This window comes from Mchenga conophoros, linkage group LG5 (assembly GCF_057382185.1).
Source record: "Mchenga conophoros isolate Kocher_MC1m ecotype Shallow Benthic linkage group LG5, M_conophoros_male_GT1.1, whole genome shotgun sequence".
Taxonomy (NCBI): Eukaryota; Metazoa; Chordata; class Actinopteri; order Cichliformes; family Cichlidae; genus Mchenga; species Mchenga conophoros.
The window spans coordinates 34867282-34893480 of NC_140530.1; the positions used below are offsets into that span (position 1 = coordinate 34867282).

The 26199-nt window shown below is 38.1% G+C and overlaps 1 protein-coding gene across 1 annotated transcript in view; it reads left to right on the plus strand.

Moving 5' to 3' along the window:
* necab3 (N-terminal EF-hand calcium binding protein 3) overlaps positions 1-26199 on the plus strand; it is a 42056-nt gene that overhangs the window by 8794 nt on the left and 7063 nt on the right. Inside the window, exons 3-9 of the mRNA XM_085275090.1 lie at positions 6546-6654; positions 8293-8318; positions 9737-9834; positions 12465-12601; positions 15674-15795; positions 20004-20083; positions 25181-25234. Of these exons, the coding sequence (XP_085131216.1) occupies positions 6546-6654; positions 8293-8318; positions 9737-9834; positions 12465-12601; positions 15674-15795; positions 20004-20083; positions 25181-25234 (626 nt within the window). The remainder of the gene's footprint in view (positions 1-6545; positions 6655-8292; positions 8319-9736; positions 9835-12464; positions 12602-15673; positions 15796-20003; positions 20084-25180; positions 25235-26199) is intronic.

Consider the following 26199-nt stretch of genomic DNA (forward strand, 5'->3'; position numbering starts at 1 on the left):
TTGTTATAGTAATCTGACTTTTATAAACTAAAGTAAAGAGAAAATGTTATATATGATCAGGCCGTGTCCCATTAGCTTTTTTTTTTTTTTTTTTAAAAGCAGCACTTTCTTTCTTTGGAAACATGTTTTTTTTTACATCTTGAAACTCCTAAGTGATTTTTCTTTCTAATGAAGAACAATATATGCATATTGCTTTTGCCCCAACCGTCAGCATGATTTAAAGCCGCTTCCTTTTATAATGGAATTTTCTCTACGACGGAGTGTTAAATGGAGGCTTTGGCTATTTACATTTTGGTTCACTTTAAAGGGTTGTTTTACACGCTCAGCTTCAAATATTCCCCTCCACATCTCTGTTCAACACATTTGTTGTTTTCAAATGAAACAGCTGCACTGACAACTGCTTCGGTGATAAATGGTTAGAGTGTGGGTTCGGGTCGGGTAATGCCCATCCTTTTTACGATTCTCCCTTGTCAGCAAGTTGTAATCCTTGCATAGTTTCCATGTAGTCTTTTTGTCCTTACTTTCTGAACAGAAATGTCTTATTTTAAAAACACCCTGACTACACGAATAAAAAGTTAAAAGTATCATGCCTCATGTAAAATGCATCGAAGGTATTTTGTCTGTTTCAGGCAGCTCGTGTGTTCTTTAAAACCAGGTCAAAAAACACGCAGACAGTGATTCATTTTGCAGACTGTGGTTTCAATTATTCAACATCAAAGTCATTGTTTGTTCTCTGAAAGTTTGTTCTCTGAAAGCATTTCTGGACTGGCTGCTGTAAAATCGCATTAACTTCACATTATCTGGAAACATGACCATTACAAAGCCTCAGAAGTCATGTTTTTTAGGAAGGGAGATCTGCTTAGACACCGTATATGCCAGTGGGCCATGCGTGATTTATTAATTTAAGGACATCAGCTGATACTTGGTTTGTGAATGTTTAGTAGCTAGAGACTGTAGCTGATCTAGGAACAACCTCCTTCTAAACGTCAGTAAGACAAAGGAGTTGATAGTGGACTTCAGCACTAAGCAGGAGAGGAACTACCAGACCCCTGTCATCAACGAGTGCCCAGTGGAGAGAGTGGACAGCTTCAAATACCTCGGCGTTCACATCACACAGGACCTGTCATGGTCCTGTCACATCAACACTGTGATGAAAAAGGCCCGACAGCGTCTCTACCACCTCAGACGCTTGAGAGACTTCCGACTGAACTCCAAGGTGCTCAGGAACTTTTACTCGTGCACCATAGAGAGCATCCTGACGGGAAACATCTCAACCTGGTTCGGGAACAGCACCATGCAGGACAGACACACCATCACATAGTACTGACCCACACATATGGTTCTTACACACACACTGGACATTCTGGACTTTGTTTACACTAATTCGATTAGATGCGTGGTCATCTAATCGAATCACTTCATCACTAAATCACTTTAAGCATATTTGCACTGCACAAGACGCTTACAAATGTGGATTGCACAACACTGGACATTATATTTCTTCATTTCCATTTAATACTTGTACAGCTGCTGTTATTGTATATATATGTTTATATTTCTTCATACATTCTTATATATTTCTATACTGTGTATTTGTGTATTTTGCTGTACAGTTATTTTATTTTCAACTTTAATTTATATATTTTATCTTATTCTTTCCCAGTTAAATTTACCCTTCATTCTAATCTGTTGTTGTACAGTTATTTCATTTTTAACTTTAATTTTTATATTTTATTTTATTCCTTCCTAGTTAAATTTACCCTTTTTAATTTTCATATTTATTTCCTATCTTATTCATAGCCTTTTTTTTCCTTTAGGTCACGAGCAGTTGTGTAAGCCTTTCACTGCATATCGTACTGTGTATGACTGTGTATGTGACAAATAAAATTTGAATTTGATTTGATTTGATCTAATAGGACTGTAGAGGATGAAAAGAGCAAATGGAAGTCAGTGGCATTTTAGTGCACCCCTTTCTGTTATATAAAACTCAACACTGATTAATGGCTGGAAGACTTCATTCATTTTAGTGGTGATGCTAATTTAAACTAGGTTATACTGTATGTACTCATGTAAAATGCAGTTCACATAGTTTATTCTCCCACGAGGAGGGGAAGAGAAGACATTTCCTTCAATACTTCCTGCTCTTTAAGTGATCTCAAGGCAAACAATGCAACTGTATAATGTATCATAATTGATCAACATCATTTTAGAGTAACACTTGGCTGTACAAGAATTTCCCATTTTAGAAATAAGTGCTCCAGCATCCACTGTTCTCATCTTTACATCCATCAGAGGAGATGGATGTGTCAGATATGAGGATGGAACCAGATGTTTCCTGACGCTTAGACATATTTTTTTAATCTTTTGATGTCTTCTGTCAGGATTATTACGGATTTTTTAATTAATTTAATGCTGCAAACATAGCTGTAATGTAAACATGCAAATCTGCATGTTTTTACAACTTATACTCCTTATGTCTCCTAAGACAGGTCAAAAAGTCAAGGTAGTGCTGTTCCCTGGGTCAGGATGTCATTGACATCAACTCAAAGCCTTTGAAAAATGATGATGTTCAGGCTTGTGTATTTGTCTGGGTTTTTTCCTTTATGATAGAGACATTTAACCAAGAAATGTCAAAATGAACAGAGGAGACTGCTACTTGCTGTCAATTGGCAATCAAATGGAGAAGTGTTGCTGCTGATCCTTGTTGCTGTGTGTCTTGTTTGGCACTCCATGAAGAGGAATCTTTCCGAGTACAGCGCTGTGACATGTGGCAGGATCTACAGTCTCTGGGTCAACATACTGAGCACAGACGGCATTAAATTATAAGGAAATTGCATAAAGTATATATAAGTGGAACAGCACATATGTCTATTAAAATCTTTTAAAAGAAGGCCAGCTTTTAATATGTCATGCTTTTTTTCTAACCAAGAAAACATCAATCACTCTTTCAACATGCACATCAACTAAAATGTGATTTTTAATATGAATTAAAAATTGTCCAAGATACTAGTACATGTGTGGTGATCCAAATGATTTATAGTACGTAAGAGTTCTTTGTATTTTGACAGAGAAAACAAAGGCAGTGAAAGAGACTGGAAAAAACAAAAGACACTTTTTGTGTGACAAAGAAGATTTGATTTTTATTCGAAAAAAAATGTGGGCCAAAGTGGCGAGAGCAGCTTGTTGTCTGGACCAACACATTACACATTCTGGTCAGAGGTAATGTTGAACAGTGTCAGTATGGGTCCACTTGAACAGATGGTCTTCCAGCTTGCCCTTGAATTGCCAGCTTTGCTGAGCCAACCAAGTGGAATGGCATATTAAACCACTCTCCTTTTGCCTTGTCTTTGCATAGACAGGGTTTGATTACTCAGGGGGTTAGAAGCCAAATTTTAAAAGTGTGAAAGTGTGAGTTTCGTAGCTGCCCTGATTTTGCCCTGATATGACTCTCTGTGCAAAAAACTGTCTATTTGGTGGATTTACCAACCTCATATCCATACTTATTTGTGCATATGACTGTCTTAGCTGTATTTCATCATTCTTTATTGTAATGTTACTCAGTTGCATTGATTAATTATGTCTCCAACTCCTTCGAGTATACTTTTGCTTCCCTTTTTAGGTAAATATGCCTAGTCTATTTATTCAGCTGCACTTAAAAACATCTAGCAGCTTCTTTCTGGCAGGCTAACTGCTGACTGATCTGTGTAATCTGTGCTTGCAGACTGATTTATAATAGGCTCACGAAGGAACACTTCTTCACAGATGACAACCAAGCTATTTATCATCTGCTATTGATTTTCCTGTGCATTGTCACAAAAATCTGTGCTCACTGTTAACTAGTCTGAGCAGAATGAGAAAAAATTCAATGTGCTCACCATCTGTAGTGCTTTTACATTTATATTTTGTGGAACACTTATGCATAGTATTAGAATTTAGTTTTTATCTGTTAGAACATTCATATTTGTTTTGTTTTTTTTGCTTTTTACAGACACGCGTCATATTTACATGTTTAAATAAGTGACAATTCTTTTCAAATATGACTTATTACTTTATCAACAATCCAAGCCATTATATATATATATATATATATATATATATATATATATATATATATATATATATATATATATATATATATATATATATTAGGGGTGCAACGATACACAAAATTCACAGTTCGGTTCGGTTCGATACTTTGGTGTCACGGTTCGATATTTTTTCGATACAAAAAAAATGTTCATGCCTTTTTAATTTGTCATTTATTAAAATTATAAATATATATTTTAACTCAAAAGTACAGTTTTTAAATTTAACCCTAACCCTTGTGCGTGTTTTTTATTTTGACAGCGAATGCGCACCTGCGGACCACTTATGTGCAGCCCTGGTTATTTAGCTCGTCATATTGCTGCCACAGAAATTCTTTTGTCCATGAAACCATAAAGCTGCACTTTCTTTTTGCCTTATAGTCTGATTTGTCATAACTTCTCCGTTTTGTGGTAAGCTCTTCTTTGGCTGTCACTTCTTCACACTGACCTGTCTTATTTGGCTCAGCAGAACTAAAATATATATCTGTCTGTGAAGGTTCTCAGTCATCCAGGTCATCGTAGTCAAATATAAATCCTGCTGCTTTTACACACGCACTCACATAAGCTCAGCGATTCTCTGCGCGATCAACCTCTCACATGTTTAAGCTGCGGGAGATTTCACTTGTCATGTTTGCATAGTAAGCTAACGATTAATAAGACGATGTCAGAGGAATTGGTGCGCAAATTATCATCACTCACAGATCAGTGCTGTCGCTCTCTATACACAGTTCGCACGATTGCAAAGTGAAAGCAAAAAAACAAGCGCAAATTCAAACGCGACTTCAATATGTCACATATTGACAGTGGCTCACCGATGCCAATGACATAATTACCCAGCTACATTTCTGAAAGAATGCAAAAGCATTGACATATATTTTTCCTTCCTACAATAGCCCGACGGGCAGGGAAGAGATAGATTTTGGTAGCCCGACTGAAAAAAATCGCTAGCTCCAGGACGTTGGGCTAGCGATATTGCGAGCCCTGTATCTGATTGAGGAATCACTCATCTTTGGAAAAGAGAGTTTATTACAGAGAAATGTCTCTTTCCAAAATAAAAGCTATACTATCCGCTTCTTCTGGGCTATATTCTCAGCAGCATATTAAACAGCTGTCTAAATGACTCGGCTAAAGTTAGCAGCATGCTTGCTTGTTTTTTTTCTGCTTCCACTTGTCTTTGCACTAGGATGATGTCGGCGTAAATGTGCAGTCATATTCGTTGTGTTCCCGCTAGTGCTTTCAGGTTAATCTCGTTGAAATGACCTTAACGCCACAACACGGCAAATCTCCGTTAACGCCCGTGCATGGGGCTAGACGGCCAACACGTTAACGAGCTAACTGCGCTAACACACTAGTTCCCACCCATGTAATTAAGCATTGCATGGCACATCCAACATACTGTTTTACTTTAGTCCATGACTGCTTACCTTCAGGGTCATACGTCACATGAAAACCAAAATAATTCCAAACGCCAGATCTGAATGAGGGTGGGGGAGGTCCATGTTGTAAGGAGAGCTTAACTTCTGTCTCGCTAGCTTGCCCTGCGCTCTTCCTTCTGACGATGCTGTCTGTGTTGAGCGCTCAGTGAATCTGCGTTCGACTACTCCGCCTAGGCTGCACTGTCGACCCTAGGCGGAGTAGTCAAACGCAGATTCACTGAGCGCTCAACACAGACAGCATCGTCAGAAGGAAAGTTGATAAAATAAATTACCAATTTTGTATTGTTCGATACATATGCGTACCGAACCGAAAGCACTGTATCGAACGGTTCAATATCGATACGAATATCGTTGCACCCCTAATATAGATAGATAGATAGATAGATAGATAGATAGATAGATAGATAGATAGATAGATAGATAGATAGATAGATAGATAGATAGATAGATAGATATTGAAATATTTTGTCAGTTAATTCCAAGAAAATAAGATGTTTTATTACTTTTTAGTCATTCAGTTCATTTTTTTTGTTTTCTTTATGCATATTATCATTAATATGAAAGGTTGCAGCTGTGGTAGTTACAAAACAATACTGACTTTCCAGCATAGCAGAAAAGCAGAAAAGGGCTACAGAAGCTCTTGAGCCTTTACACTGAGATTAAAAGGGAATTAAATGGAATAGTTTCCAGAACTAAGTACCACATGTGTAATGAGTTATGTAAAAAGTCCAAGCTAAGATAGGTGGTAGTGTCTTATCCAGCATGTAAACACATCCAAGTACGATGCAATCAGGTGGCTCAATTTTCTCTTTAATGTTAGGCAAGATGTTTCTCCTGAGTTTAGTATTACTGAAACTAAGATTTGGTAGAAGCAAGAGCACAGAAACAAGAAATCATTCAAGCAAGAAGAAAAAAAATGTAATATACATGTTATACACGTAACCACTAGTGAGCCTATCATCTTATAACTGTTGATACAAGGCTGCCTGTCGACTTTGTGCAGTAAACTTTCTTTCTGTTTCAGATGATGGCAAGTTGTCATTTGAAGAGTTTAATACTTACTTTGCTGATGGGATCCTGACTACTGAGGAGCTACAGGAGCTTTTCTATTCCATAGATGGCCAACAGAATAAGTGAGTTTTTGACCTAGTGTTATATTTAATAGATTCTCTCTCGTAAACTTTGTGCTTTTACCTTTTAAAGAGGGCAAAATAAAAGCATGCTTAAAGGCAGTGTTAATGTGTTCTTTTCAAGTCACCAGCCACAGATTAAATGTCTCACAGCTGGAGGGAGGTCCTCGGTAAACTCAACTCAAGCAGAATTGATGTTTACCCCCTCCTTTGGACATAAAATACTGTGGGCTAAACCAGCTACTTCAAAACCTAGACTACTTCCCTGAAATTACAATCAAGGAAATCAGCCTCAGGATAGCTGCTGAAATCACCGCACTGCAGTGAACGCTTAACTCTTTTAGCCACAGAGGAAAAGACCATTTCTCCCCTGCCATGTTGTATTTAATGTATCTAAGTCTGATCCTTACCTAAAGCCAGTGTGTTTTATTGCCTTTGGCAGATCAGGTATTTGTATTCATGAGGCATTTTGCAACTTTTCTTCTGTGCCAACACTGAGGCTTAACAAGGTTTCAAAATCTTTGTATAAGCTCAGGTGATATAACAAATTAACCATGATTGGTAAATCACTGAAATGCATCAGTAGGCCCAGTCTCACACACAAAAGCAGACTGGAATAGATGCATATGTATTTTGGGGGGGGGGGGGGTTTCTTCCTTTTTTGCATCTAACTAGTTTGGCTACAGTAACCACTCTGTATTTATTTTTGTTGTGGTGCCAGTTCTTCCATCACTGTGTGATAAATTGCTTTTGAACATGCTGCTAGGCTAGTATTGCCGCTGTGATGAAAAACAATAGCCTCGAGACCTCTCTAACCACCCTCCAAGCTTTGAGGCAGTTGGCATGAACTGTGCTCTGATGTCTAATTAAAGGTTTTTCTTATTCTCAATATAACAATACAGTTAATGGAGTGGTGATAGGAAGAACGTGTTTTACCTGTATATGCTTGATAATGCTTAAAGTTATGCAGAAAATGCTGGAACTGAAAGCAAAGGGAAAAGAATGATCACATTAGCTATATCTTAATAGCCTAAAAGAGAGATATGTGGGAGCTCATTGTCACCATCCAAATGCAGATTTGTAACAGCAACTGCCAAAAAGGCATTTGTTTTTGTTGTCTGCAGGAGCTGTGTGAGCATTATAATAATGCAGCTATTTACCAGCTTCACTTCCAGTTTGATTCAGTCTTTAAAATGTCATTAAAACAACAGGGGAATTTTTCACATAGTAATGGTAGTAGTAATGGTCTTTATCAAAGAGAATAATTTCTCATCAAATGTAAACCCTTCTGCTACGAAAAGTAAACAAAGACGTATTTATTGCAATGTTTTTACCACTGTGGGAGAAGTAAAACAGACAATGGTCTAACATTTTAAATAATGATAAAATGCAGAAGACATCATTTCTAAGGAGAATAAACATTTCAGGTTAACATGCTGCGCACAAGTGTGATTTATATGGTTTTAACACTTTAACAAGTCTTGTGTATGTCTTTATATGACAACACTGTTATCATATTAACTATATTCACACATAGTCACACCAAACCTCTCAAGCAGAAATGAAGAGCTACATAACTTTGAATTTTCCTAATTAACTCTCAGTATCTTCCCTGCTTCTCTCTTATGTTCTGCTCTGCAGCAATCTGGACACTGACAAGCTATCAGGTTGGTTGGAGCGTGCTTACTCTGATTTCTGTATAACTCCTATCATAAAAGTTACTGTCATAAGTGCTTGTGTTACCCTATCCTTAGATTCTTTTTTTAATTATTATTAGTGTTCATGAGTAACTTCATAGCAACAGTTTAAAAACTCTGGGAAATTTGCATTTTCAAATGAAAGCATTGTATAAAGTTAGAGGCAGCAGGTTTTGCTGTGTTTTCTGCGCACGCCAAACAAGCAACACAACTAAATTATATATCAAAAGCATTTGTGATTTAGTTTGATTTGAATGTGTCGTCTGACATGTTTAGGTACTGCTGAGCAAAATCTGGTAAAAAGTCATGTTTCCCTATTGGTAGACTTCTTGTGTGGAAAGTCAACCAGGTGCTGGTTTCCTAAAATTTACAGACATACAGTAAGAGTCATATCGATATTGTTATATAGTATACACAGTAGTAGTGATATATATAGTAGTGATCTATTGGCCTATTTTTTTAATCATTTTAAAAAATACATGTGTGTCAGATGACCTGAATAAAGTTAAGAACTAGGACAGAGACCGGTAAATATGACTTGTACCCAGAATAAAACTTCTGCATAATTTATTGAATGGGAATGGCATCTTTTGCATCTGACATCAACAGAAGTTGACTGTTTTTCCATAACAGAATGCTTCTTTTATCTCATATGTAGTTCAGTGAACATCTGTCAGCCACTGCTCTATGTTCTTTAGACCAAATTGTTTCTGATTAACGGTTTAAAATTCAGTAATGCAACATAAATGAATGTAACTGAGGGGAGTGTAAAGGCTGCCACCATTCACCTTGGATCACATTGTTAACTGTGTGTCATGTCACTCGTACACTTAGCTAGTGTAAAATCAAGTTTTTAATTAAGAATCAAGAGCTAATTACTATTGAGCTTTTTCTTTGCTTTACTCTTGCTCTATCATATATAATTTGGTGAACCTTCCTCGCACAGCCTTTTTACCGTGACACTTTAAATAAGCCTCGGTACACTGCTTTTGCAGTTACGTGAGCTCATTTGTGACATAAACATTAAAATGTGTAGGAGTTTCTTTATAGCAGTCGGTGCTGTCTGGTGTGAAATGAATCTTCACGCTTGCTATCATTAACACTACAAGAGTGAATGAGATATCTTATAACACTGCCTTATTAAAATTAGTAAAGAAAAAACCCTCAATTTCATGAAACGGGGAGCGCTAAGTGTTGCTGACGTATTGTGCATTCATTATATTCTCACTCCTGTAGTCGTCGTCGTCTCTTAATTGGAGTCTGTCATGGCAACATATTAGAGCTTGTCTCCAACTTTTAAACGTTAAAATTAATGTTTGATGACTATTCATGTTCATAGTCCGTGATTGCAATAACACTGACAGGTTTTTTTTGCTATTCCCTGTTAGACTATTTTTCTCAGCACCTTGGAGAGTATCTTAATGTCCTTTCAGCTCTGGAGAGCCTGAATATTGCCATCTTAAAGGCAATGGATAAAACTAAAGAGGTAAGAATTCACCAAAGCACGTGAAGACTCTGAAAGCTATACTATGAACCATTTAGTTTTATGTGAATCTGTCTTAATTTTGGCAGACCACATGGCCACCACTCGCTAGCTCTGAATTCAACAGATTATTGAAATGACTGCACTATTCTCAAATTGGAAGTTGGGCTTCACACAGACTTTGTACTTGAGAGCTGGCAGGTTGGATGTAGTCTCAAATGTAATACCATGCAGGTAATAGCAAGAAAAACTGAGGGCTGAAAGCAGTTAGTTTTTATCAATTCAGATGATTCACACTGACTTACATCACCTGTGGTCTCGTTATCCTTGGTCCCACTTTGGAAAATACCGCCAAACCCCGAAACACAAAAATGTTGAATGAGTCGGTGAACGGATATTTACCTGTTAACGCTTACCAAATTTTATGTAACAAGGTTAGGACACTTTGACGGGGTTTATCCTATCTCCTATTAAAACCTCAAACTGAGTCTTCACCTTATAATATACTGATTTGCATTATGGGGACATTTCTTTACCTTAAAGGAGGTGGGCCTACATAACGTGAGTATCCAAACCAATCCCCACAATGTAAGTAATACAAGTAGACACAGACACGCTCACCAAGTTAGGTTTTTTTGTGCTATAAATCTCCTGTGTTTAGTTTTGTGCTGATTCTTGTCTATTAGAGGAAGCCCCCGTGTACACAGATGGAGCCACTGCTGCACTAAGTCTCCCAGAAGTGATGAATTAACAAAAGAGGGACAAAAAAAAATATTTCAGGCAGGGATGGGCTGGGAAATAAATCAGATGGGGAGTTTGACCCAAGAATGACTTAATACGTTCTGCACAAAACACAGCAGTGTTGTCTCAATATCCTAACTATAAATGAGTCACAGATATCCTATATAACACAATAATCTACCCGATACTTTGGACACAACTGTCATGCTGTTTCTGTTTATTAACTTGTCTGTCAAAGCTACAGCGTGTACTGCACCAGCATTAACATGTAACTAAAATCGTTGACTTGACTTCCCCTTGTTACTGCTTGCCCTTTTTTTTACTCCAGGGAACTTCTTAACATTTCTGTTCCTGTCCAGCAGCACAGCACTTTTGGTCCTTTTTGCTGCAGCAATTACTGCTCCCACTGCTAAAGCTGCAGATGGAAAAAAACCACTGATTAGTATTTAAGCCAGCAGTCTGCCCACCTATGTACTGCGGGTCCCATGGGCCTTGATTGTGTTCAGTCCAAGCAGAAGAATCAATCCACATAATCAGTCTTATTTTTAACAATTATAGTATGCTTGATTTTAAGAAAGTAGCTTCCTTAAGTGCACATTCTCTTCCTGAGCATTAAATGAGGAGACTGGTAAATTGTGTGAGTGGTTAATGAGAAACTGCTGCAGGAAGAAGATGTTTTGATGTACCTTAGTGCTTAGACTAGAGCAACAGGAAGAAGGTAGTCTGGTTGTGTGCGATGGTTTTTAGTTTTCTGGTTATACTAGATTAATAAGAGATAGAGACAGAGATAGAGCAGGAAGGCAATTCTCCATGAAGAGGAAGAAGCACAAGCCATGACTTTACTTGAGAGATTTTGTTGTTTTTAATACTTGGCCTGACTGCAGAGATGTTCTGTGTTTATTAGGTAAAACAACCACACATGCCATAATCAGGAATCATGCACAGCACCAGTTTCTTGTAGTGTCACCAAGTGACACTGCAAAATTATGCAAAAAGAAGCTTTGCAAAGTCCTGAGTAGCACCAATGGACTATCAGTGCAGTGCAATCCCATGACCTTAAGTCTTGTTCAGTCTGCAATTTTCAGTCCTAACTGCTACAAATATTCTCTTGATACTCCTGATGTCCCACGGTGTGTGTGTCCCAAAAACCTCATGTAATAATATGTACCGGTTTGGCACAGCCTAGCATTTCTGTACCTGTTTATTATGTTGCTCAGCTAGAGCTGACAAAATGTTTTAAAAGTGCTTGAGGATTTTTTGAGGTAACAGCTATGAATCAGGGATTTAAAGTTTAATAGGAGTTGTTAAATGAGAAGAGTGGAGGAAATGTGTTCTGAATAATTATGGAACCTGCCTTAATTAGATCACCTACCTCCTCTATTTGGCCTCTTCTTTAAAGCTGTTGAAGTGGGTAAACCCCTAGAGGATTGTGCAGTCACTGGTTAGCAGCTGTGGTCTGTCAGTGCTTTGGACTGCTAATCCCATGATGCTTTTTCAGTAGAGGCTCGTCATCGCAAGCGTTGACAATGAGCTATGCAATGTTACTTCACTCGCACATTGCGTGACTATGTCTCCTTTGAGAATGCGTAATCACATTTGTGTTTGGGGACATGAGCAGCAATTATGTCTCCTATTAAAGTTCTTCCACCTTGGAATTTGAATACGCACTTCTGAATAATGTATGTGTTCTGAGAATTAATTAGCCCATTTAATTGCAGCTGTCACACATTTCACAAGTGCCTGCAGTTGTTTTGGAGAAGTTATCACATGATCGCTCTCTCTCCTTCTCTGTGTGGTGTGTCTTGTCTCAGAGCTGCTTTTCCTTTCTTTGCGCTTTGGTTTGAGCAGTTTGTCCTTTAACCCTTTGTTCTGTTTGTCGCTCTCTTTCTCAGGAGTACCAAGGTGCCAGCGTGTTGGGTCAGTTTGTCACCAGATTCATGCTAAGGGAGACATCCAGTCAGCTGCTTTCTTTACAGAGGTCCCTGCAGTGTGCCATGGAGGCTGTGGAAGAGCAGAGCAGCCCTGCCCCGTTAGTACACTATGTGATACAGTATTTTGTGTTTTCTGTTATTTGTTACATTTTATTCAACACTGTTTACATACTATTAAAGTCTTAGTCGTAATTTAAGTAGAGAACTTATGAGCAACAGCATTTCTGATGACTGGTGCTGTAATGCTAAACTCAGGTATAAGGATTACCTTGTGGGTTTTTTTCATAGATGCTGTTCTAATGAAAATTTAGAATTTTTAACTCAACTTTACTTTACAACTTTAAAATTCTGCTGCAACACTGCACAGAAAGGGAGTACAGTCATGCTTTTCTATGCTGCATATATTTTAAATGTAATTTCACTGTTGTAAATCTTTAATTCCAGTTAATTAAGGCTTCTGCTTCTACTTTTATATGTAGATTGGAACATGGTCAGTGGTTTAGGTATGACAGAGTTGTCAGAATTAGTCCTCTTTTGTTGCCCACTGGATGGACTTGCAAAGTATGTAGAAACACAGTGCATACTTTCGAGAGTGACACTGTATTTTGTACCAAGTATTTTTTTGCAGAGTGGATCACACTATGAGAATTGTTGTCTGAACTGTTAATTACATGTGAGCCAGAAGCCTGAAGCATCATTAGTTATAAAAGCGCATTACTTTTTTCCTCTCACTTACCACAACACATAGAAGCTGCTTGAGCCGAGGGGACGTGCTGATGCTTCTCTTTGATTTTTCAGATTTTAGAATTTGTTGCGCTTGCATCATTCTTATGATGTTCCTCGGCTGTTTTTTAAGAATGATTTTTACACTAAAGGAAAGGAGAACATTTAAAGGTTTTTTTGTTTGTGTTTTGTTTTTCTTAATGCAGTGGTTAAATAAGTTCAGCCCAACTGAGATGTGCAGCAGACAGTCCAAACTAAAATGAATAAAACGCATCTAAGAACTCATTCCAGTCTACACAGTGTGGTAATGATGGATCTAACAGAGGAAATGCTGCATATATGTTCATTCTGCTTAGTGAGGTGTGGTATAAGCCAGCGTGTTTGTTAGCTGAAGGAGAAAAATGACTCATGCTGGAGGGATGATTTCTCTGCTAGACTTTGCATTCTGTCGTACCATGATGCTCTGTGTAATTTAATATAATAATCCTATATTTTTATATACAGTGCACCATAATAACTCAGAATGTTTTTCTCTCTTTAATCATTCAACAATGTTTTACTAATATCTCACTTTATAATCTCTCTTTAAAAAATATTCAACCACAGCATTTCAAGACTACTACTGCTAATGCAAACTGCTTCAAGAAATACACACATACTATTTTTTAATTGTGTCAACAGAAAACTTCCATAATTCATTATTAGCACAACCAGGTATGAAAAAAACAGTTAGCATTGGTCTAAGCAATACTTTTAAGCAAGAAATTCACTTAATCAATGCTGTATCATGAAGCTTTCTTTCAAGACATGCCTTTGAGCAGAAAGCTTTGAATTTACTGTATTCTCACAGGCTTTCAAACAGATGCCTCACTAATAGGTAGACTGTTTGAAATTCAGAATTTCTGTCAAAGACCTTAATGCTTTCATTAAATGTAAATGAAGGTCATGGAATAAAAACACAAATAAACTGCTGTCACCAATTAAGAATTTGGCAAACACGATCCATCTAGGCATTTAATGAGTAGAAGTCTGTGTCAGCACAGGTCAAGATTATGACTAATGCTTTGGCAACACTAACTGTTCTCATTTAAAATAATAAGGATACTTTTCTACATTTTTCATGGCTAAATAATTTGGTAGCACTAATCGCAGCCTGGGTTGTCTCTTTTCTTACCTCTGGGTGCCACGCTGGCATTATTGAAGATAATAGAGTGATTATAGCCAGGGTGAATTATTGAGAGTTGACTGGGGGAGGCAGAGCAAGGGAACAAGGCTAAAGGATGATATTGGTAGCAGTGACATATATAGACAGTAATTCACTAAGAGAGAGAAAGCAAAGCAGAAAAAAGAAGTAAATGGATAGCAGAATGATACAGAGAGCCTAAGATGAATTGGAGAAAGGAAAGAAGGCCTGTACAAATGAACATAACACGGAGCTTTTTGGTCAGACACTTTTAATATTGCTCAAGCAGATATAGATTTGGACAGACACAGTGAGTGTGTGTGTGTGAGTGACAGAATTAGAGACATATTGAGTTAAACAACAAACAGCTTATTTCTCTCTCCTTTGCTTCACTGCAGTAGATTTATGGTGGTTGCAGTGGCCTTTGGGCTCCAGGCTGTTCTCAGCATGATAACCTCCTAGCAATGCACTCCCTCTGCGCTGTCAGCATGATCCTGCACACACACACACGTAGACACATACACAGACACACGTATTAACGTGCACACATAACAACACAACAAAAGGAGGGAGACACTGGCTCACACTACCAAGTACAAACAAACGCGCAGAAGCATTTAGACACACAGAGAGCCACACACACATACATAACTAAATCAAAGTCTTCACACACACAGACACACACACACACACACACACCACACACACACAGACACACTATCTCGATTGTCACACCCTCATGACTACAGAGTGCTTAACATCCTGCCCTTGACACTCTGCATTTAGCACAGCAAACACTTTTCCATCTATAACAGAGATATAGATAGTATGTGTGTGTGTGTGTGTGTGTGTGTGTGCATATGTGTGATTGAGGAAAGGAGTAAGTGTAAGTGTCTGTCCCCCTTAAATCTTTACCCTGTGGGATAATAAGCTGTTTTCACCTCTATTCTGGATGTCTCTTTGTGTGTCTTTGTGCCATTGATTATGCTGTGTCTCTTGCATCATACATTAACCTATCTCAGTTTCTGATTGGAATCAATTATTAATGTATCATTCTCCACATATTTTTCTTCCTCTCTTTGCATTCTCTGGCCCCTCAATCTCCTCTATTCCTTCCAATGTTTCGTTCTATATATGCTTCATATTTTCCCATGTGACTTCCCCTGTTTGCTATATTTTAAGAGGTTTTTTCCACATTGCTCTGACAGTTGCTGTCTTTCTCTCTGATGTTTGTCTCGCTGGATTTCCACTGCTGTCATGGCAGGAGAGAAGTAAAGGCGCCAGAGCTGACAGCAATACAGAGAAATGGCAGGCGCTGTGGTCGCAGGGTCCATAATAACCTGTGCCTCTCTCCATCAGATCCCTGCACTGGCATCCTGACCATGGGTAAGAGGAACAACAAAGTACAGGGTGGGCCATTTATATGGATACACCGTAATAAAATGGGAATGGTTGGTGATATTAAAGTCCTGTTTGTGGCACATTAGTATATGTGAGGGGCAAACTCCTCAAGATGGGTGGTGACTATGGTGGCCATGTAGAAGTCGGCCATCTTGGATACAACTTTTGTTTTTTCAATAGGAAGATGGGCCATGTGACACATCAAACTTATTGGTAATGTCACAAGAAAAACAATGGTGTGCTTGGTTACAACGTAACTTTATTCTTTCATGAGTTATTTACAAGTTTCTGACCACTTATAAAATGTGTTCAATGTGCTGCCCATTGTGTTGGATTGTCAATGCAACCCTCTTCTCCCACTCTTCACACACTGATAGCAACACCGCAGGAGAAATGCCAGCACAGGCATCCAGTATCCGTAGTTTCAGGTGCTGCACATCTCGTATCTTCACACCATAGACAATTGCCTTCAGATGACCCCAAAGATAAAAGTCTAAGGGGGTCAGATTGTGAGACCTTGGGGGCCATTCATCTGGCCCACGACGACCAATCCACTTTCCAGGAAAGTGTTCATCTAGGAATGCTCGGACCTGGCACCCATAATGTGGTGGTGCACCATCTTGCTGGAAAAACTCAGGGAACGTGCCAGCTTCAGTGCATAAAGAGGGAAACACATCATCATGTAGCAATTTCAAATATCCAGTGGCCTTGAGGTTTCCATTGTTGAAGAATGGAGTCACTATTGTTGTACCCCATATACCACACCAAACCACTTCTTGGATGGATCCATCCAATGTAGGTTAGTGTCAGACCAATAGCGGTGGCTTTGTTTGTTAACTTCACCATTCACCTAAGTTTGCCTCATCACTGAACAAAATCTTCTGCGTGAACTGAGGGTTCTGTTCCAATTTTTGTTTTGCCCATTCTGCAAATTCTGTGCGCCGATCTGGGTCATCCTCATTGAGATGCTGCAGTAGCTGGAGTTTGTAAGGGTGCCATTTGTGAGTAGCTAATATCCGCCGAAGGGATGTTCGACTAATGCCACTCTCCAGTGACATGCGGCGAGTGCTACGCTGTGGGCTCTTGCTGAATGAAGCTAACACAGCCACTGATGTTTCTTCATTAGTGACAGTTTTCTTGCATCCACATTTTGGCAAATCCAACACTGAACCAGTTTCACGAAACTTAGCAAGCAGTTTGCTAACTGTAGCATGGGAGATGGGTGGTCTTGTAGGGTGTCTTGCATTGAAATCTGCTGCAATGACCCGGTTACTGCGTTCACCAGATATCAACACAATTTCAATCCGCTCCATGGCTACCATGGTCACCACCCATCTTGAGGAGTTTGCCCCCTCACATATACTAATGTGCCACAAACAGGACTTTAATATCACCAACCATTCCCATGTTATTACTGTGTATCCATATAAATGGCCCACCCTGTAGACTTAAATTGCTAAAAGTGAAATATGGTCTTTTTAAATTGTTTGTTGTCTGTAGCAAAAGAAGGGAACACCAGACGTCAACTTATTGGCTTCCTTTTTTTCTCAGTCATTTGCCACCAGCGCTTAGGTGCAGTATTTGTAACTTAATAATAATGATAACAATTTCTTATAGAACAAAATCAACAAAGTATTAGGTGATCTTTCAGTGTCAGCTGAAAGATCCGAACAATCTCTTGGACATTTATGTTTCCATAAATGACCAAGAGATGTGGGAATGTAACACAATGTAACCATATTGAAAAAAGGAGACAAAGAGGCAAAATTGGCAACAAAATAAATTATTTTATTAATAATTAAACTAAAAGAGACAGACAAGCTTCTTGCACCATCAAAGGAAAGAAAAAATTACAAAACCCAGATGTTGGTAACTAATTAAAGAAGTAAAAAAAAAGGTTAAATCACCAATAACTCTCCTCTTCACAGAACAGAAGCAAGCAGCAGTAATACACAGCTCACAAGCTGCAAAACAAAAAGGCAGACTGTCACTAGAGCTCTCCTCTCTAGTGCCAGCCTTAAGCACTCTGGCCTAATTGCCAAGTAGAATCAGCTACACTCAAGGATGGCACCTAAGGCTGGACAGCAAGGCCCACCCACTGGGGCAATATTACAGCAGGTCCTGCTGGGGTTATAACAATATTGCTCTCATTTATTCTGGTTATGTCTATCAACACAAGGCCAATTTGGTTTTACTTAAAACTGAAACTTGTCATGTATTTGTGGAATTGCTTAAAAAATCAAAAGAACAAAAACCTATAAACTATGTAGTTCCTCAAACAACATGAAATAGTTTCTTTTCTGTCTCTTGGGATCTAGAGAAAGCTTACAATAGGGTGCCACAGAGAGGAACTGTGGTAGGCTACTGCATAAGGAAGTCAGGAGTGACAGAGACGTTTGTGAGGGTGGTGCCAGGAATGTATGAGAACAGCAGGACGGTGGTAAGATGTGCGGTAAGAGTGACAGTTTAGTTCAAGAAGAGTGTGAGATTAGATCAGGGATCAGCTCTGAACCCTTCTTGTTTGCAGTGGTGATGGACAGGATGACAGATGACTACTGGCAGGAGTTTCCATGTGCTATAATGTTTGTAGATGACATTGTGATCTTTATTGAGATTAGGGAGAAGGTAGAAAAGGACCTGAAGAGATGGAGGTATGAACTGGAAAGTCAGATGAGAGTGTGAATGAGAAGAAAATGTGACAATACAAGGAGTAGAAGTATTGAAGGTGGATGAGTTTAAATACCTGTGGTCAGAATACACAAGAGGGCAGGCTGGGTGGATGGAGATGTGACAGAACGATAGCAGTAAGAGTGGAAGGCAAAGTTAGGTAGTTAGACCTGCCATGATGTATGGTTTGGAAAAGGTGACACTAACAAAAACACAGGTGTCAGAACCGCAGATGGCAGAGCTGAAGATGCTAAGATTTTCAAAATGAATATATCAGAGGGTCAGATCAGGTTGAGTGGTTTGGAAACATGGCAAAGATAGTTTGAACATGTACACAGAGGAACAGTAGACACTTTGGATATGGAGCTGCCCGGGAGAAGGAAAAGAGAGAAGACTCGTGGATATAGTCAAGGAGGAGATGCAGAGGGTTGGTGTTACAGAAGTGGATGCGAGGGAGATGAAGACAAATGATCCGCTGTGACGACCACTAATGGGAGCAGCCCCAAAAAGAAGATAATTTGCTACAGATTATTTTCTAATAAACTTGCACAGTAGTTGGAATTTCAGTATTATGAATGATTCAATATAAAGATTTCTCATCACAATACCAAAACACAGAGTGATGTTTTAATACTTTTTCGGGGCGGAGGATGGAATATATTGGCAAACGCTGCAAACGGGGTTTAACTGTAACACATTTGTCATCAGGCTGAATTTATGCATATTCACAGGATTTGGAAAAAACAACATCTTGGAAAATATTGTTGTTTTTTTCTTTAATATCTGCTACATGCTGTAAATACATCAAGGTTATCTTGAAATCTGCTAACTCTGCCAGAGTACAGTAATTTAGCAACAGTATAAATGTTATAGTTTTTACAAAAGTTTAACAATAAAGAGGTGCACTTTGTATCGTTTGTACCTGAGGTACATTGTGCTCTGTGTTGTAGAAAAGTATTATCCTCATTACTGCTGTTTGTGTTATGCATAATAAGTGCAGACAGTGAGTATTCCCTCAAGTTTTCACCGACCATGATACTATTAACAAATTCTAGAGGTAAACGCTTTAGGTTTGCCCTCATTTGTTTCTTATTCACTATTATTGATAGACTAAACTTGTGATTCTGAAATGACAGAATGAGATTTAAAATCAGTTTTCAATACTCTGTTTTCAGATACAGTATTTTCAATGTCAGGGGTGTATTATGCCTTCTTTCAAATGTTCTTGCATCCTGAATCCTTCATCCTTTTGAATTTCAATTCAATTTTATATAATTCAATTTTATTTATGAGGTGACAAATTTACAACAACCTTGCCTCAAGGTGCTTTATTTTTGCTTTGACAAGATGTCTTTGTCCTATAGGAATGAAAGGCTTGAACACAGAAAGAATGTTGAATTCTCTATTCTAACCCAATTTTATAGTACAAACAGACCATCCAAATCTGTTTTGATAAATATGTTACTGTATGTAGCTATGCACTTACTCAAAAACCAATCTGATGATTTAGCACTGTGTTTTTCCAGGTGTCAACATGGAAGATGGAGAGAACTGGTGTTCTCAGATCAATAGGCTGCAGCAACTTTTGGATAAACTGGAGTGTCAGGTAGGAGAACTTTCCTTATGTAGGCTATATTTTAGAGTGGACAGCAAAACACTTTTCAAACTTTGAAGTATGTTATTTGCTCCCACAGTGACTAGTTCTAGTTCTTTGCTAAAATCTCAGTAACACAAACTTGAGTTTCTACAATTCTGTGCAATGGATCTTTTGAGCATTTTAATGATTTTCTGCCCTCATGGTTTTCTGCCCTTAAACTATAAGTCTGTATAGCCACAGTCATGTCATTTACTTGTTTAATAACTGTTATTTTAAATCCTCAAATTTGCATTTTCCATTTTAATGAGCTGGATGTGATCACATGGTCAATAAGACTGTAAGGTAACTTGGTTTGCAAGAAAACATTTTAGGAATTCTGTTCATAAAAATGTCTGCACAGCTAACAATAGTTTTATCAGGTTTGATTAAAGCACCACCAGCAACACAGTACAGAGGTCCATTTCAGGAAGTCAGAGAGACCCTGACAACCGCCAGTCACACAAGAAGAACATGTATTCCTTGACCAGTTAGCAAAAGCCTCTTAGTAATTGCTTCATTGCTGCAGTTACTTGTAATTACCATTAAAGATGCCAATTTGGCTGCAAGCACTCACCAACTTCTCTCCGAGTGGGAGTGGAACTGTTAAAGTGTGACTCAAACCAGAAATGAAGACAGTTTGCCTTTAAAGAACAGTTGCACCTTTTGAAATGTGGTTGGCTACAACTCTGTGATCTAAGGAGATCCCAGATATAGAACTGGAAAAAGCTTCTCACATGAGAGGCGAAACGTCTTTGTGAAACTTCCAAATCCAATCGCTTTCCTTTCCAAGCTCTTTAGATTACCATGACCTGGATGACTGAGGACCTACACATACCTACAGCTGTGTGCCACAGCTTTTATTTTGAAGGTGAACCTTCTCTGTTTCCGGTCTGCATCACAATTTGCTAGTTTTGCTAATTAGTTAACATGTAAACTACAGATGACCGTGGCAAACTGTAGTTTACAAGGAAGTTTTTGGTGCAGCACCTTATATATCACCTAGCAACAGCCACCAACCTCCAGAAACCATTCACCAACTGGTCAATTTTCCCTTGAGGCCAGTGGTTGTATCGAGTCTATTATAAATTTCTCTCAAGCAGTCATAGCTAACATGGTGGACAATATGCAAATAATGGCACACAAGAAAGTGAATATATCATACATAAAAATATACCGGTGCTATTGTTTCCCTAGGTTTAATAAAGACCAAGGAACGAGACTGTAAGGTACACAGTGATCTGTACTGGACAACAAAATTGAAGAGAAAAACAAAGAACTGTGATACACAGAGTCTAAACAGTGAAGTGTAGGAGACAGGCAGCATGCATGTAGATAATACCACCATAATAAGTCTTTTACTGTCCAAATAATCTCTATAGTTATTTATATTCATTACAAAGTCTTTTAACTTGGACAGCAGCTTATAATTGTTTTAAAAATTACTGTACAAAACAATAACACTTTGTTAGTTATGACAATATATTGATTCTCTGAAGGTTAAACAAATAAGACTAAAACGCCTTCATACTGTGCTATGCTGGTCTTGGTGTTCACCGACAGAAGAAATGAATGCATAACCTTCCTGTGAATACAAATATGGAGCAATCATCAGCACTGAATCCATTAACTTTGTTGAACCGGTAATGGAATTAACCAAGAAATAAAATAATATATCAGACAATAAAGCCCTTCCCACTCCTTTTTTTCTGAACATGTTTTATACTAAACAACCGGTGATGAATTATGCAGAGAATGTACAAAATAGAAATCCCTAATGCATTCCTTTTTCAAACATAATTTTGCTTCGAGCCACAGAATATTAGCCCTTATAATGAGAAATAAAACGGCTCTTTAGATTTGTGGTTGTCTCTGTAGCATCATCTATAAAATACTCACAGGACTTTAAAGCCAACATGAAAAACATTATCCAGCCAATGACGTGGAGATCCAGCTTTTTAAAATAAAACCACTCAAATAGATCCTCTAGAAAAGAGTAGAATTCTTGAAGCAGAATTCATTGAACAGAATCATATGAACAGCAAAACAGTACATCACAGTATACAGAACAGAACACATAGCAAAGCAAGTAAAGAAAACCACAGAGTACAAAGACACAGACAGAATAAGGTGGAGGGAGGCATATCTGACCCTTCTTTTATAGGTGACCATAACCCCTCCTCCTGTTGCTGGGTAACTTTTCACTTATTTGGTTTTAAGTTTAAACTATTTGTATTTTCCCAATTTTACAAATATCAATTTAATATGTTTGTCAGTGTTTTTCAACAATCCATATATGTCGATCTTACATATATTTGTTCTCTTTTTGATCGTCAGGACTTGTCTTACATAACTTTCTGGGTTTTCTTCCCAGACCTTTATCATCTATCATTTCAATTAGTCCTTTTGACAGTTTTATGGCCAAAGTGAATTCCAAAAACAACACGTCGAGTGCCAGGTTCAAGGCAGCTGTACACGGTATAGGTATATAGTAGGGGTGCAACAATACTCGTATCGATATTGAACCGTTCGATACAGTGCTTTCGGTTCGGTACGCATATGTATCGAACAATACAAAATTTGTAATTTATTTTATCAACTTTCCTTCTGACTGTGCTGTCTGTGTTGAGCGCTCAGTGAATCTGCGTTCGACTACTCCGCCTAGGTTGCACTGTCGAGCGCAGATCCACTGAGCGTTCAACACAGACAGCATTGCCAGAAGGAAGAGTGCAGGGCAAGCTAGCGAGACAGAAGTTAAGCTCTCCTTGCAACATGGCAAATTGAACCTCCCCCACCCTCATTCAGATCTGGCGTTTGGAATTATTTTGGTTTTCATGTGACGTATGACCCTGAAGGTAAGCGAGTCATGGACTAAAGTAAAACAGTATGTTGGATGTGCCACGCAATGCTCAATTACATTGGTGTGAACTAGTGTGTTAGCGCAGTTAGCTCGTTAACGTGTTGGCCGTCTAGCCCGTCTAGCCCCACGCACGGGCGATCAAGGGTAGCTCGTTAACGGAGATTTGCCGTGTTGTGGCGTTAACATCATTTCAACGAGATTAACGCTGACAGCACTAGTGGGAACACAACGAATATGACTGCACATTTACGCCGACATCATCCTAGTGCAAAGACAAGTGGAAGCAGACAAAAACAACAACAAGCATGCTACAAACTTTACCCGAGTCATTTAGACAGCCGTTAGCACATGATTCTCCTTATGGGGACCTGATATGTTTAATATTGTGGCGAGCTCAGACAAGGAGGAGACGGAGGTGTCGTCTGGTCTTGCTTCCCGTGAGCTAGCCAGGGAGCACAGCCGTTTATTGACATCTGCAGAAGAACACTGCCACTAGCTAACTGCTCAGCGCGGCAACCGCACAGCAACAACAACAACAACACACAGGGCGCCCTCTGACCCCGGAAGGACACACCGTCGCAGCGAGAGGGCGTCACCCGTCACTATGGCAAGCATAAACAAAACATAACTGTACAAACAGAACCCCGAACAGCCCTGACCCGCTACAATATGCTGCTGAGAATATAGCCCAGAAGAAGTGTATAGTATTGCTTTTATTTTGGAAAGAGCCATTTCTCTGTATTAAACTCTCTTTTCCAAAGATGAGTGATTCCTCAATCAGATATTAATTTTTTTAATTACTTTTGTTTCAGCAACATTAAATTTAAAAACTGTACTTTTGAGTTAAAATATATATTTATAAGTTTAATAAATGACAAATTAAAAAGGCATGAACATTTTTTTTTGTATTGAAAAAATATCGAACCGTGACACCAAAGTATCGAACCGAACCGAACCGTGAATTTTGTGTATCGTTGCACCCCTAGTATATGGGTATATACAAGTATAAATGATTTCAGATTATACATATCATCAAAGAAATCCACAACAACTAGACCATTTAATATTGTTTTTTTTATCAGTATGCAACCAGGTGCAAAAAAACAGTCCAAACATGGAGTATATTTTCAATCAGAAATGTTTCATCTCTGAATTGTTGATTATGATGTTTATTGTACATTTTTATATATTCATTGTGTGTGTGATCAAAAAGAAAATGGTTAGACTCGCAAGATAAAATACTGCTTTTCTAAATGGAATTCTACAATCTTTGTCTGTCAAACACAAAGTCACATCGCTCTCATCATGTGACCCATTCTCACTACATCATCCCAAACCCTTTTTCACGCTCTACTGCCTCATCTTATGCTCCATCTCCTTTCTTCTGTCTGTTCTTTTGTTTATTAACTCCTGCTTTTCACAGTTTCTAATGTTCATCCTTTCACTTGGACCATTTTTCTCTCCTCAGTTTTGTCAACTCAGAGAGACTCAGAGAGCAATATCAAAGCAATTCATAACCTGCAGGATGTACTGAGTGCAATATCCATCCCCACACCTCAGTGCTGTCAGCATCACACACTTCTTCTGTCCATCTCCCTCATATTCACTGCTCTCTCAAATGCAGCAGAATGAGTTTGTGCTTCAAAGGTTATGTTTTATGTGTTCGTAAATGTGCACACACAAGAACCGTAACCTTTATCACAGAGAGCTTGTTGTTCTTTTTCATTTATTATATTTTATTATCAATAACATAATACTCTCATAGACTACATTCATCACTAGGATATGGTTCCAAAAATTGAAAATTTTCTATTCTCTACTTGTTACCTTTATTACCCTGTTTTGGACAAGTAGCTGTTGTGAAAGATTGTGACAAATTACATAAAACCAAAGAAAAATCAGATCGTGCACTGTGGAAAAAAAATAAATGTATCCTATTTATCAGTTCTTAGACACCTGTGCAAATAAATGTGTAAATTAGGTTATTCGGTGTGTTTTCGTTCATTTTATAACTTCTGCATTGTTATATAATTAAAAACTATAACAGTATAATTAAAAATGCCAAAGTAACCTTTAGGAATTTATTGTAAATGCAATATGGGAGTTTAGCTTTGTTTCAAGTATCACTCTGATTTTTTTTTTAAGTTAAACTGATCTTTGATACTGAGAGACATTAACTTCTTCTCTTATCTGTTACCTTCTTCTTTCAGAGTCCCAAGTTGGAGCCACTTAAGGAGGACACACTGGCCAGTACATACAAGTCTGTAAGTCAGCACTGAAGCAGAATTTTTGTATTTTTCTTGTGACCTTCTTATAGGCTGGCACAGGACTTCAAGGTGAAGTTTCACGTTTTTGTCACTAAAAAAACACACAAACAATAAAAAAAACAGTTTGCATACTGTTTATGGCCACAAATTCTGAAATATGATATTTTTGTGGCTGAAGCCACTGCAGCTTTACAGGATGACTCTGTCTATACTTACAGTATCTTGATTGACCTTTGCTCATTAAAACAGCTCTAGTTGAATAGCAAATATTTTTTCTCATATGTGCATTACTCAACATAAACACAATACATGGATATACAGAATTGGATCATGTTCTTGTTTTTTTTTTCTCTATCTCATCTCATCAAGTTTATAACACTACAATAATTGCTACCAGTCATTCAAATTAATCGTGTATTTTGTTTTGTGTATTTGATAAAATGTTATACAGGAAAAAATTTTAAAAGGCAAGTTGTGATGCTTTGTTTTCTCAACACTTTCTCATTGAATCAAGAATAAGAGAGAGTCATTTCTAAATTGTCTGATTTGAAAAGGTAACATCTGAACAACATCTGTTGTAAGATGTATAATTGGCAGATTGTCTCCTTTTTGACTTCTTTTAGTGTTGGAGTTTAGATCTTCTGCTTGTAACAAGTTCAAAGAGTCTTAGTCATTAGTCCTAAATCACAAAAGTTTGTCACCCATGTTTTGTAAAACAGATTTTTTTTAGTGTGTTAACTCTTAGAGCTGAATATAATTTTTCACCTGACAATGTAGAGCATTTTTTGCTCTCTGGAACGATGAAAAAATGCAGTAATCGCATTTGGTAGAAAATAATACAGTGAAATTACTTTACAAGGATTCTGTATGCGTCATCCGCTTTTAAATATTACGAGCACTGTAACTTATATAATAGGCAATACCATCCACCTCCATCTGACTCGGGTAGTGACAAAAATGAT